The 12,916-nt window shown below is 38.6% G+C and overlaps 1 protein-coding gene across 1 annotated transcript; it reads right to left on the reverse strand.

Annotated features, from left to right (window-relative positions):
- Nucleotides 1-5,260: 5,260 nt before the first annotated feature.
- Nucleotides 5,261-8,880, reverse strand: LOC147897358 (protein PHR1-LIKE 2-like). Its single transcript, XM_087380641.1, has 7 exons — nucleotides 7,859-8,880; nucleotides 7,403-7,612; nucleotides 7,194-7,270; nucleotides 6,949-7,006; nucleotides 6,786-6,855; nucleotides 6,555-6,627; nucleotides 5,261-6,382 (listed from the first exon to the last, which is right to left on the reverse strand). The coding sequence occupies exons 2-7, from the start codon at nucleotides 7,608-7,610 to the stop codon at nucleotides 5,507-5,509; spliced, it is 1,362 nt and encodes a 453-aa protein (XP_087236767.1). The 5' UTR covers nucleotides 7,611-7,612; nucleotides 7,859-8,880; the 3' UTR covers nucleotides 5,261-5,506.
- Nucleotides 8,881-12,916: the final 4,036 nt, after the last annotated feature.

Raw genomic sequence — 12,916 nt, forward strand, 5'->3', positions numbered from 1 at the left:
GGTGTGTCCTTGGGTTGAGGAGAATCTCACGTAGTGTACTTCTGAATGGTTACTTGGTTGCATGTATGCATAAAATAAAACTTTGATTTTTTTGGAATAAATTACTATATCCTCTACTCATCCTCTAGTCTTCAGGAATATGCATGCTTCAAATGCAACATAGAAATTGTAATGCTTTAATGGTCTCAATCCAAATTGTAATTCCATAATTTTTTGGTTTCATGTTCAAGTTTGGAATGTGTACTACAACTTGAAGGAAAAGTTTGCCGAATTCCATTGAGCAATGCATAAGTTATGGATCATGCAAGATCCCTATATACAAAAAATTCCCTGAACCTCACAAAAATACACCCAAGCAAACAATGACCCATGACTACCCTAAAACTGGTGAGGTGGAGATACAACAAGCTAATTAGGGCTACAAAATGGTCTAATACATAGATGATGGACATTATGCTTATACCACCTACAAGATAAGGTGAAGATAACAGAAGTGATGCACGGCATAGCAACTAGAGCAAAGATAGCTTTTGAATAACTAAGAAGAGTACAAATAATGGAACACACGCCTCTTGTACATTCTACCTTAGTTGAAGAAACTGCAAACTTAGAAATGCAAGTTTTGCAGAGGCTAAGTACACAGTTTCGATTCGAGACTTTCACCTTACAAATGATTGTAGAAGCAGCACTAAGGCATAGGGAAGGAGAAGTCACATATACGATCATTCTTGCAAGAACTTAGCAAAGTCTTATGTTTTTATGTTGCTTACAGTAGCCAAATATTTTTATATCATTCTCAATTACTCCATTAGTTTGTAGTCTACTCAAGAAAATGCTAGAAGATTCTATTCAAGGACTTGTACATATTGTGGACCCATCAATCTCCTTCAAATTGAGGAATTCCAATGAACCACCGGAACAAATTACCAAATGGTTCACCTTTTGTGATTTCAAATTAGTTTGCCTTATGATAACCCCCTACCATTCAAAGTACGTGGTTATTCAGCATGACAAATGCTAATCGGTGTGACAATCGGTGATTTCAAATCAGTTTGCCTTATGATCACCCCCTACCATTCAAAGTAAGTGGTTATTCAACATGACAAATGCTAATCGGTGTGGCAATCATCAAATGTAGTGACCACTGGAGTCTAGTAGCACTTCATCTACCAACCAAAGGGAGATTATGTTTCAACTTTGTTAAACATACTCATAGAGAGCTTGTCCTGTAAGTGGTTCTATATTGCCTAGAAGAAGTATCTTATTTTTCGTAGCACAACAAGGGACTTCGTTTGTAAAAAGGCTAACCATTGCATTGCTAACACTTATTTATGGGGTTCTCAGTGCTATAAAGAGGCTAGCCATTGCATTGGATCATTGTCCACAAAATACCAATAAGCTGGGTGCAGTTGAACCACTACACATTGAAATAAGACTGAAAATCTTTTGTCTTGTGAACATATTAATATTAAAGTTTAAGCTAAAGATCTTCTACGTGATAAGGAAATGATGCGCATTTTTGTGGGTCAAGGGTTCTCATCAAAAGTAAACATATTTTCAATAGTTATTTCATAGAAGATACACAAGCTGTAAGTACCAATGATCTTTCTATTCATGTATTCAAAATTCATATATAACATTAAGATTAAAATTGAAATTAAAAGTGAATTTGTGTTGCTATAATTTTTGCAGATGACTGAGGATAGCTATGATACAAATTTTGTATATAACTTCAATGCTAGGATGATCTTTGAGCTACCTCAATATGCATCCTCTGAATTGAAAGTGAAAGGTGTTGAGGCAAAAAGCCCAATGAGCATAGAAGAGTAAAAGAGCTCAAAGACAATGGGATACATCACGGCTGAGAAGGCCTAACCATGCTCACGTATAGGTGGTGGACCCTCACCACCCTCAGCCCCAAACAGAGGATACTTATCCCCTGCCTAAGGGCCCTCCACAAACTGAGGACCCTCATGCCCCGGCTAAGGACCCTACACTAGATCCTCCATGTGAGGATGATCAGCTTCCACCTCTAATATGATTTCAAATTGTATACCCATTGACCAATTATTTTAGACACTAATACATGTGAACTTCTTTTGACCCGCACACATGCATAACAAATTTATTTGAAATGGATCTTTGCTAGAGAGAGAGACAGAGAGTGTGTGTGTGTGTGTGTGTGTTGACTCAAGAATATAGACATATATTTCAAAGCATGCTAAGATTACACCCAGAGACTAAAGTTACAACTGATCTATATAATAACAAATTCATTGTGCATGTGCTCGTAGGATCACTTCTATTCTTGCTCCTCATTAGAGTTTACAAAGAATGACCAGTCCACTATGTCTTGCTTTCAAGTCATGATAGTGCCTATAAAACAGATGATCACAAATTAGCTATAGCCTATTATCCCACGACTCCATCGAATCAATTGTCATATAAAAGGGCTTCCTAAAAATCACTAGCTTATTAGGACAGAGAAACAATGTCGTGTTTACCTTTCAAACATAAAGCATTAGCTTATTAGGACAGAGAAACAATACCCTATCTTTTTAAATGTAAAACTAGTTCTGAGTACCTATAATTATATCAATTTTGAGCTATCTCAATAATCCCGTTATGGATCTCTCTGCATTGAATTGAGATTGAATTCTACTTTCCCTTCTTCAAAAAACCTATTAATAAAAGGTGTTAACAAATCACTGCGGTTAATTAATAAAATATATATATTTAACTTAATCAACTCACCAAATATTACCTTCTTGTTGTTGAGTACGAATGCAAATCCTGTTGAGACACTTCCTTTGGTCTCCATATGAATGTCATGGCAAAATTGTGCAAGTGTACATTTTTGTTTGAGTGATATGACACTGACTAAGTTTCCATTCTCGTTAATTGTAATGTAGATTGATTCATTGTCGATACCAAATGGATTCAGATCCTAATCTAAGTGAATAAGTTGATTTCTAATGAACTTACTTTGTTTATAATAAAAGGAGAATATAAAATTTTGAGTTGCAACCATGTATTTGGGTTGTATTGAGCTATGAACAACCTCATAGTATACTGATTTTGATGCTATTCTATCCCAACCATCATCCAAGAGGTTTCAAATATCCTCTGTGCCATTAACCTTATAGTGGAGCATTGTTTTACAAACTTTTATTGGCAAATGACTAAATAGCTCATGAAATACTATGATTAGCATGCAAATATTTATTCTACATATTCAAGTTGCAATTCCTGGCCATTAGGAATGCTGTATTTCTATAAACAATTTGGCTATATAGCTCTCTGTCACATTACCGTTAGGAATTGGCCAATCAATGGTGTTCCATGCTGGGAGGTCTAAATTTTTCAACAAACCATGTGTGTTGTCCTTGTCCAATAATTGGTCATAATGATCATAGAAAAAGATGCTTGATTGGGTAGATTGTGTTGCAGATCTACTTACATATTGCAATTCCCCTATAGATCCATGAATCACATCCATAAATCCTAAAGGCATTTTGTCAGTTGCCATTGCTCATAAGATGAAGGGTATATATCTGAAGGAAAAGAAAAAATGAGTGACACAAATAAAAGGAAAAAAAATATTGGGTGATATTATACAAACTCTCAAAGAAGTCACTTACAATTTGGTCTATGCTGTGGAAGATATAACTTTGGATTATCCATAAAGACAAGCTCTTTATGCATGTACACATGCTGAATCAAGAGATCGAATTTTGATTTTTTTCCATCCATGGTTCTAAAATCTCACTCTACCCTTCCAAGATGTCAAAAATCCATTGCCAGAGTGCCTTTTCCTTCTCCTATCACGTTGCATTAGCACCCATCTTCCTTTTCATATACTCAATGTTTGCCAATGACCTTCAAGAGCGATTTTGTTGGTAATTTCTATAGAAGAAATAGAAGACATAGGTCGGCGAGGCAAAGGGCTCACATTTATATCTTCATCCTTGCCACTTTGGTCGACACAATGTTTTTTACAAGTTCAGTAACAATCCATCGAAAACTAAAGGAGTTTATCTTCAAACACCTGAAAAAACGCAAAAGCTATATCCTAATCTATGGCTATGATCAACACGTAATTTTAGTGCTCTTCTCATTCATTAAAAGAGAGCCAATGTAAAGTTAGGAGACACCTGGATTTTTATGGCCGATCAAGTTGTTCTCAATAACGAGCTCCTTCTTACTAGTCTATCAAAGATAATCAACCCAGAACTGAAGCATCTTAAAAATCAAAAGAAGGCAATGTGTTTGGAGCATTTGTAAACTCAACGAAAACAAATTGAAAACAATCCTTGGTCCTCAATACCTTGATCAACAAAGCATTTTGTATAAGGGTATTTAGTTGTGATTTTGTATTGCCACTACAAAATGCCAACAAACAATCCAATGAAGAGTTATAACATCTAAAAACAACAACGGATGAAAGCATAGAAATACAAGTGGAGCACACATTTTAGAAAGCATGACTCAACATGCGAATCGATGCAAGAGCGAGAGAGAGAGAGAGAGAGAGAGAGAGAGAGAGAGAGAGAGAGAGAGAGAGAGAGAGAGAGGAAAGACTAGTTTGGGATGAAAACCACATTTTTGTCCATGATCTTTTTAGAATAATCCATTGTCAGACTTAGAATCCTATCAGGATCTTGAAAAGGCTTTTTTATCCTGTAAGGAGTTTGTAAGTAACATTTGCTTATGCGTAAAATAATATTTCTTGTTTTGACATTTCCAAAATGAGCTCTCTTTTCTTCTAATGCTTATGAGGTATGAAGAGATTACCCATACCTACATTGCTTTCCATCTTTTTACATTACAAATATGGAAATTGAGATGCCCACGAGAGATGCTAAAGCTTGAGGGGGAAAGGGATGAAAACTCAAGATGAGGTAGATTTGCTCCAAAAGCACGGAAGCAAACTACATTTATTGAATTATTGTGCATAGGAATCTAAAAGAACAAGAGATACTAAGACTCACAATTTCTTTTTGTGTATGGATCTAGCTAGGTTTATAGTGTCCTCAATGTGAACAATCAAGGGTAGAAAGACTTAGACACACACTTTTCTCCAAGTACACTTGCTTGTATTTGGTAGTAGAAATTATAAAAGATTTTCACATCCCTTCTAACATCAAATACACGCTGTCTTGATTGATTGAGAGAGAGAGAGAGAGAGAGAGAGAAGGATTTTCACAATATCCAAAACAGAAATGGAATACAATCACAATGACAATTCATATATGGAGTCTTCCGAATAGCTACAAGTGTATGTCTCCTATGGTCAAAGCCATCAGCCAAAAAAAATATTATGTTTCAAAACCGTAATCACTCTTTTCACTCAACCCAAAACTACATTTCAACTTTACATCACACACACAAAACTATCGAAAATAAGCTGTTCACAGGGATTCAAATCCCAGCTGTACTGTATAGAATACCATCAGTGACTTAAACTTGAGGAACATGGGGGAATGACAAGAACTGGGGAATGAGTTCACTTGCTCCAACCAAAGCCATTTAAATCGATTTCTCTTTCTCCTGTGTTTCCGTCACAGTTCAAATCCAGGTCCTGAGCTACCTTTTTTTTCTTGTAACCTGTATAGCATGCACCTGCGCTATCTGGATAGCCTTCCCCCTCACATGTTCGACCATTTTCACCTGGTGCCGACATGTTAACAATTTGATCTGCAGAGAAAGCAGCTCTTCTGGGAGCAGGCCTTTCGATTGTGTGAAAGGTGCAAAAACCGCCCTGTTCTCTTTGATCTGCATTGTTTCCATCATGAAGATTGCCAAGCCTGAAAGTGAGTGCCTGTGAGCCTTGCAGCAAGTCTTGAGTTCCTCTCCCTTGCGAAGAACTCCAATTCGAAGGTCTCTCTGACCCATTGCAATTTGGTGATGTGACTGAATACCTCTCCTCGGACTTACGGTCTTCTGGCTTGGTTCCACTTTCCTGCAACCTCAAATCTTCCTCGTTGCCAGACTCGGTCGGTTGGCCATCAAAGAACATTCTTGACCTCTTTTGTACAGGCAACTGGTTATCACAGCCATTTGTTTCAGACCTGTCAAGTGAGGTAAGGCTAGTGAGGCAACTCTCAGGTGAGCAATCAGCTGTGGTCTGCCGTTGCCATGGTGGACATGGATCGGGAGCGAATCTAGACAAATCAGGCAAGGGGGGAATTGCGACATTTGAGAGACTGGTGCTCAGACACTCTTTAGTAACTTTTGTAGCAAGGTCCGAAAGTTCAGCACGAGCAGCTTCCAGGCCTATGTTTGCCACTGTTTGCCCTGCAAGAGTCTCTTGGGCCTTTTCTAGTATGCACTGCAAGTGCTTCCCTTGTGCCTCAATGCGTACCTGTAACTGTCGTTGAACCTGCCATTAAAACAATGCTCACCTTAAGAGTACACTATCGTTATCTTCAAAGGGAAAATAAGGTGTCTGCCCTAATCGAGGTGTCACAGGACCAAGATCCGTGAGTTTCAAAAAACTCTTGGAGCACATGGCGGCATTTGTGTTCAAGAAGCTTTACAAATCATTATCTAACCTCTAGCTGTTCGTGAAGCCTTTTTTGCACTTCCATTTGCATACGCAGCGCTTCATGAGTTATCTGTAAGCTCCTGGCAGGGCGACAAAGGAACCCAAAGGAACCATCAATCCCAGTAGTCGTGCATGTAATGATATCAAAGTTAGTAACCATCTCCCTGTTTACTAAAAATATGTTAATATACCTGTCGACCGATCCAAGCGGCAAACATAGAAATTTGAGAATACATACTCTGTCATATTCTGCGTTGCAAGAATTGAAGATTCAGATTTGTTCGCGCCATGGTTCTCAAAAACGCCTCCTGCAGTCCCCAGGGCCTGAAGGCATCAGCGAATATTCCAATTTGTACAGAACTCAGCAATGGATCTGACATCATAGGAATAAGATATCATACCAGCCTTGTTAACTTCTGTGTTGACTTCTTTGTGAGGTTGCTTTCCCAGACGGTATTTCTGCAAACATTGACCTTTTCTTTCTGAGAATTGGCGGGGGTAGGAACTGAGTGCTTGAAGCTCGCGTGGGTGAGAAATCCATTTAAACAAGGAGGTGTAATGATATGATTACAATGGCGAGAAGAAAATGTTCCAAAATATTTGAACAAGTATTTGGCAGAGTAAATGTTGATATTGCAGAGATCACCTGCAAGTGACTTTTGAGATGGTAAAGAGTAAGGCCTTTCACATTCATCACTCTCATGACAGACTTTGGCGTTGCTTCTGCCAAAAACAAAGCGTCGATCAGACGAGTCCAGGTGCTAAGACTCAGACATGAGTTAAGGGCTGAGGTTCAAGGAACAGTAAAGAATTTCGGCAACAAGTACAGTCACGTTGCATGAAGCTGGCGCTTACTATCAGCTCCTCCGAGTTGAGCGACGGCATCTGCAAAGCGCTTATGGAGTTCTGCTGTCCATCGCAGACGTGGTTTGGGGTCTGTAGAGAGCACCACCGTGCCATCTCCTGGAAGATTAGTGCCTTGCAAAAACGCTCTATCCTTCAAGCCCGGACTCTGATTTGGATGTGTTGCGACAAGTGCCCGGCATTTTTCCATCTGATACATTTCTGATCAAAGTCCACGCACCAAGCTCAGGATCTCATCTAAGTGCACAGCCACCTTCCTCATCTCCCTTACTCAAAATACAACAATTTGTCTGCATCGCAGTTATTTTGAGACAAGATGTTGGGGTATATATGGTCTTTCCTGCTTGATTCGACCGGTTTCAGACTCCTAAATTCAAGCGGATGCCGGCTATGGCCTGGACATTTTGAGTTCGTCATAGAGGATGAGAGAAAATTAAAGACGCGAACCTGGAAAGAATGATGTCAGAAGGTCGAAGGCTGCCGGTGGCGTTGACGAATTCCTCGTTGATAGAGAGGTGGAGCAAAACTTTGCATCAACGGTCGATGAGGTGCGAATTGGGCATGTGAAGAGCGACTCGAATTGGGCATTTGAACATTAGAAGGAGGCCAACAGAGGCGAGGGGTGGGGGTGACTAGAAGTTAGCTTGAGAAGGCGAAGTGAGAAAAACTACCGGAAAGAATACGTAGTGATGAAGATGGAGGTGAAACAGCGAATCAAACCAACGCGCTGAGCACAAAGGGAGCAAATTCTCTTATTGAATGTCTTGACTGCTTCAAATCGCTCCAAAGCAACTCGCAAAACGATAGCAACAACGTGAAAAGCGACTTCGTAGAGACGATGATTCGCCAGCAGCAGCTATGGATCTCTAGTATTCTCTTGGTGCGACTTCCTTCCAACTCTAAATATCGAGCTCCTTCCAACTCTAGTATTCTCTTATGCTGTGATGAAGATGGAGGTGAAACAGCAATCAAGGCAACGAGCTGAGCACAAGGGTAGCAAATTCTCTCATCATCGAATGGCTTGACTGCTCCAAATCGCTGCAAAGCAACTCGCAAAACGATAGCAACAACGTGAAAAGCGACTTGGTAAAGACGATGATTCGCTAAAACCTAAGGATCTCTAGTATTCTCTCTCACTCTCACTGTGCGACTAATTCCTTCCAACTCGAGCTTCTTCTACGCAGACGTTGTAAGCGCCGTCTACGACACAACCGCCCTGATCATATTGATTATCACCATTATCGTCGAGCGAGAGCTATGCTTGCAGCTTTGAGTGAGCAGCTCGTGGACCGCTATAAGCATTAAACACAACAACAACAACAGCAGCAGCAGCAAGCAAGCTAGTAGCAACAGATGCAAGCGCTCCGCCCGCAGATTCCGACACAGATTTCAGGATGGATGGACGCGAGAGCCCACAAAGGCAAAGGTTCGGAATGTGATCTTGGGAAGGCAGAGAGACAGACAGGCTTTGTGGGATTTGTAATGGGTCTCGTAAGTTGTGCGAGAAGAGACACCCCAAGAGAATATTGCCCCACCCCCTGCAACCGACAGATTATCCTTCCTTGTTCCTTCTTCTCTCTCTCCTAGTCTAGAGAGAGTGTGTTTTACTCCTTAGTTTTTATTCTCTCTCTTCCTAGTCTCTTGAGAGAGGGAGGGCGCACACACACACACACATATATATATATATAGAGAGAGAGAGAACAAACACATCTACAAGCTTATATATATATAGAGAGAGAGAGAGAACAAACACATCTACAATCTCATAAAACAATTTATCCTTTCCTTCTCCTTTCCTTCCATATGGCGCACCCTTGTATTTGGCATGCAAAGAGAGAGAAAAAAAGAAAGAACACCCTAGTGTTTGGCATGCAAAGAGAGAGAAAGAAAGTTTATTAAAGTGAGAGAGAGAGAGAGAGAGAGAGAGAGAGAGAAAAGACTCACCTACAATCTCACAAAAACTTTTATCCTTGCCTTCTCCTTTCCTTCCATATGACACAACCTAGTCTTTGGCATGCAACCCCAATAGTCAAACGTGTCACCTTGCACCTTTTAGTAGTCCTTAACTTGCTCTACACGTGAGTCACCTCATAGTTATGCCACCCACCTGGCACAACACTTTCAAATAGGGTGGGTAATGATGGCAAGCTAGTCGTCGTCCCTATGACCATGGGTCTTTCGATGTATGGCAATTATGGAGCTTTCCTTAAGACAGATGCTTGCATCATAGGCATGCTAAAGTCACCCAAGAACATCCAATATATGGATGTGGACTATTGCTAGGCATGATTTGAAGGTCCAAAATTTGGATGGTGCAACCCTTCCTCGTTTGCTTAACTGTAACTAGATGGGCATTACTATCGGTGAAAACTCGATAAGGCTTCTATTGAGTTTCCATTCTCTCAATCGGTTTTCTTAGAGGCCACCTATTTGGAACCCTCTATATTATTCCCTTCCTCTCTTTTTCTCAAAACAAGAGCTCTCAACACTATTATACCCGAACATGCTCCTCAATATGGGAAACAGCTACACCTTTAATGCCATGCCCCTTGGGATCAGTAATCCTACTTTATCACGTTCTTTTAGTCATTGTACTATATCATGTTCTTGTACATGGACCATGCACGTCCATGCTACAAAGTCTCCTCTAATAAAGTTGCATGGATACATCCACAATCTTCAAAGCTGCATCCTTATCTTATGTTTTTACCACATAAAAATATTATTTCTCCAATCCCTTTCTTTGGAATCCTTCTCGTGCTCGCATTTTTGGAAAACCTCCCCCACAAGCATTTCTCCTTCATTCTTTCTTGGGAATTGTTCAATGAGATCTCAAATTTACGATATGTTTCAAGGTCATATTTTTGAAAAACCCATCTATCTCATTCGAGAACACCTGCATAGTTCTTTCTATGCGAAATTGCATAGTTGTTACATAATTACTTAAGATCAATAATGAACCCTTCAAACCTCATTCCAATACACCCTCATAATTTACAACCCATATTCTAGACTCCTTTGTATGCTAAATTGCATAGTTGTTTACATATCAAGATCAATTATGAAACACTAGATTGCTCCAAAACAATAAGTGTTTTTCATATTGTTCTTCAAATACTTCTCCAAATTCCAAGATTGTGTTTTTAAATGTATATACTCTATGGATTCTATCCCCATAGAATCACTGTGTAATGAGCATTGTCTTCAAATTCTACCCACATGTGCCTTCACTTTAAGGAAAGTACATTTTGCACATCCAATGTTTGGATTCAAGCAAAACATATTCAGGCATCCTCTTCAAACCGCAATCCCTTATTGAACAAGAATTATAGTGTTTGACATCAAAACTCTTTTAGCATAAAATATTCATTTTTTTGGTCTTCCAAACTTTATGGTAAAAGAAACATATGGGAAGCCAAATGCTTGAATACATGACCAAAAGTTCCTTTTTATCATAGCATTTATGTGTTCGACTATATTCATGGGCTTAAAGAGACAAGCAAATTGAATGTTCAATTCTTATGCAAACACTATTTAAAAATATGGTGAAATGCAAATAAAGAATCAAAGTGCCCAAATATTTAGAGTATGATTTCCAAACTCAAGACAATGGATTATGAAGCATAAACTACTAATATTTACATGTAACTCTAATATCAATAGTGTAGTGTCTATGCTTATATTGCATGAGCAATTTCATTAAACGATGAAGTAACATACGTGAAGCCCCAATATTCTAAAACTATCACTTGATCAAGTAATCTTGATAAGTCAAGAAGAAATGTACGAAGGAACACACACAAAGGCACAAGGAGCCTCCCCACTAACAAAATATGTTTGTATATTATTGACGTTATGGACACATAATGGAAGTCCACATTGATGTTGACAAGCACTCACTTACCCACTTCCTCAAAAAGGGAAAACGTGCCTAATCTTAAGATGTGAACTAAAAAAGATCACCAAGGGGGGAAAATGGTTTTCATAGCAAGCTATTTGATTTGCAAGTTGAATAAAACATAAAGCTTATTAAATTAGAATATACTATGGATGTTGAACAAAAGTGCAAGCCACATTAAGGTTATTAAATATTTAGAATATACTATAAGGAAATATGCACATGATATGTCCGTTCAATAAAAACACTTGCGCATCATCTTGAATTTAGTATAAGGTATGCAGAATACCAGCTTCTTGGAAGACGCATCATGATTCACAATCCATGCTCACGTAGAGACTTGTGTCTTCCTTTGAAAAGGGTGAAAGATGCACAAAGATCAATGTCTTGCTTTATTGAAGAATGGAGAATATTATGCTACTTTTCAAGTGCTCATCTGTTAGGACAACAAAGTGGGTTCGAGCGTATGATGGCCAAACTAGATTCTATCATTCCCATGCAAGTCTGTCATTGAATTCCTATGCCATGCACTTCTTATTCTTTTGACAAGTGGCAAGTGGTGATATTTTTTAGATAAGATCTTGCTTGATTCACTTCAAAAAAAAGGGTAATCGTTGCATGAACTCAGAAGTTTTCGCTTGGTATGTCAAGTTGTGAAAAGAATCCAAGGAATTCAAGTGGAATTAGGGTTTTGATGTTCATTCATACCTTTCATTACTAATTGTGAATGTGAAATGGTCAAATTGTTATTGGAAACATTTAAAAACTATATTGAACATCATATGTATACAAAGAGATTCCCCTCAATGAAAAAACCCTAAAATTTATAGAGGAACATATTTGCTCTACATGTAATATTGTTGGTTCAAACATTCATGCGTGAAAATATAATGGTATATGAAGAGTTTTTAAAAAGGCATACATGTACATGTTGCTTATGCATGAGTGGCAATTTAACTAGCATAAATCAAATTATAAAATGAAAATTTGCAAATGTTTATAATCATAGATTTATGAGAGGTAATAAGGCCAACTTGAAGATAACCAAAGTCATCATAGTTGATTCATTCAAGAAACTTAGCTTTACAAGTTTAATCGACCTATTTGTTTATTGCTCGTAATAGAGTTGTAACTTAAGAGAAGAACATTAGACATTTCAAAGATATGGTAAATATGAAAAGTTGAATCAAATTGTTGAAACAACAAAGCCACACAAGATTCTAGAGTGACTAGTCATTTGTGTTGCTTGAGTTAGTGGGAGGACGTATCCATCTGATCCGACAAGAAGTAAGGTATCCGGCACTTTTTACAAGATTGGGTTGGAAAAAAGGAGATTCCTTGAGGGGGGAGATAGTGAAAGCCAGAAAGGTGTGGAGATGACATGAACGTGGGAGTTGCATGAAGTGGATCTGTCAAAGGAGCTTACCTACTTCGTGATCAGAGCAAGAGATTTTATCGCATTTTTTTAAAAAGCCAAGGTTATGGTGGGAGGAGAATTTCACAAGTGGGTAGAAAATGCGAAACAAGAAGAGACAAAAGGGGGAATAAAGTCATGCATAAAGTCGTCAACCTCTCTTTTTCACGTTTAAAAACGAGGGTAATTAACG

The sequence above is a fragment of the Dipteris shenzhenensis genome, chromosome 10, assembly GCF_047967505.1.
Source record: "Dipteris shenzhenensis isolate YYH24624 ecotype China chromosome 10, Dip_SZ_1.0, whole genome shotgun sequence".
In the NCBI taxonomy this organism is placed as follows: Eukaryota; Viridiplantae; Streptophyta; class Polypodiopsida; order Gleicheniales; family Dipteridaceae; genus Dipteris; species Dipteris shenzhenensis.

Coding starts and splice junctions, on each gene's coding strand:
- LOC147897358 (XM_087380641.1), bottom strand. CDS start 7,610: ATGTATCAGATGGAAAAATGCCGGGCACTTGTCGCAACACATCCAAAT. Junction 6,628..6,785: donor GCAACGCAGAATATGACAGA/GTATGTATTCTC, acceptor TCGCCCTGCCAG/GAGCTTACAGATAACTCATG. Junction 6,383..6,554: donor GGCTTCACGAACAGCTAGAG/GTTAGATAATGA, acceptor TTTTAATGGCAG/GTTCAACGACAGTTACAGGT.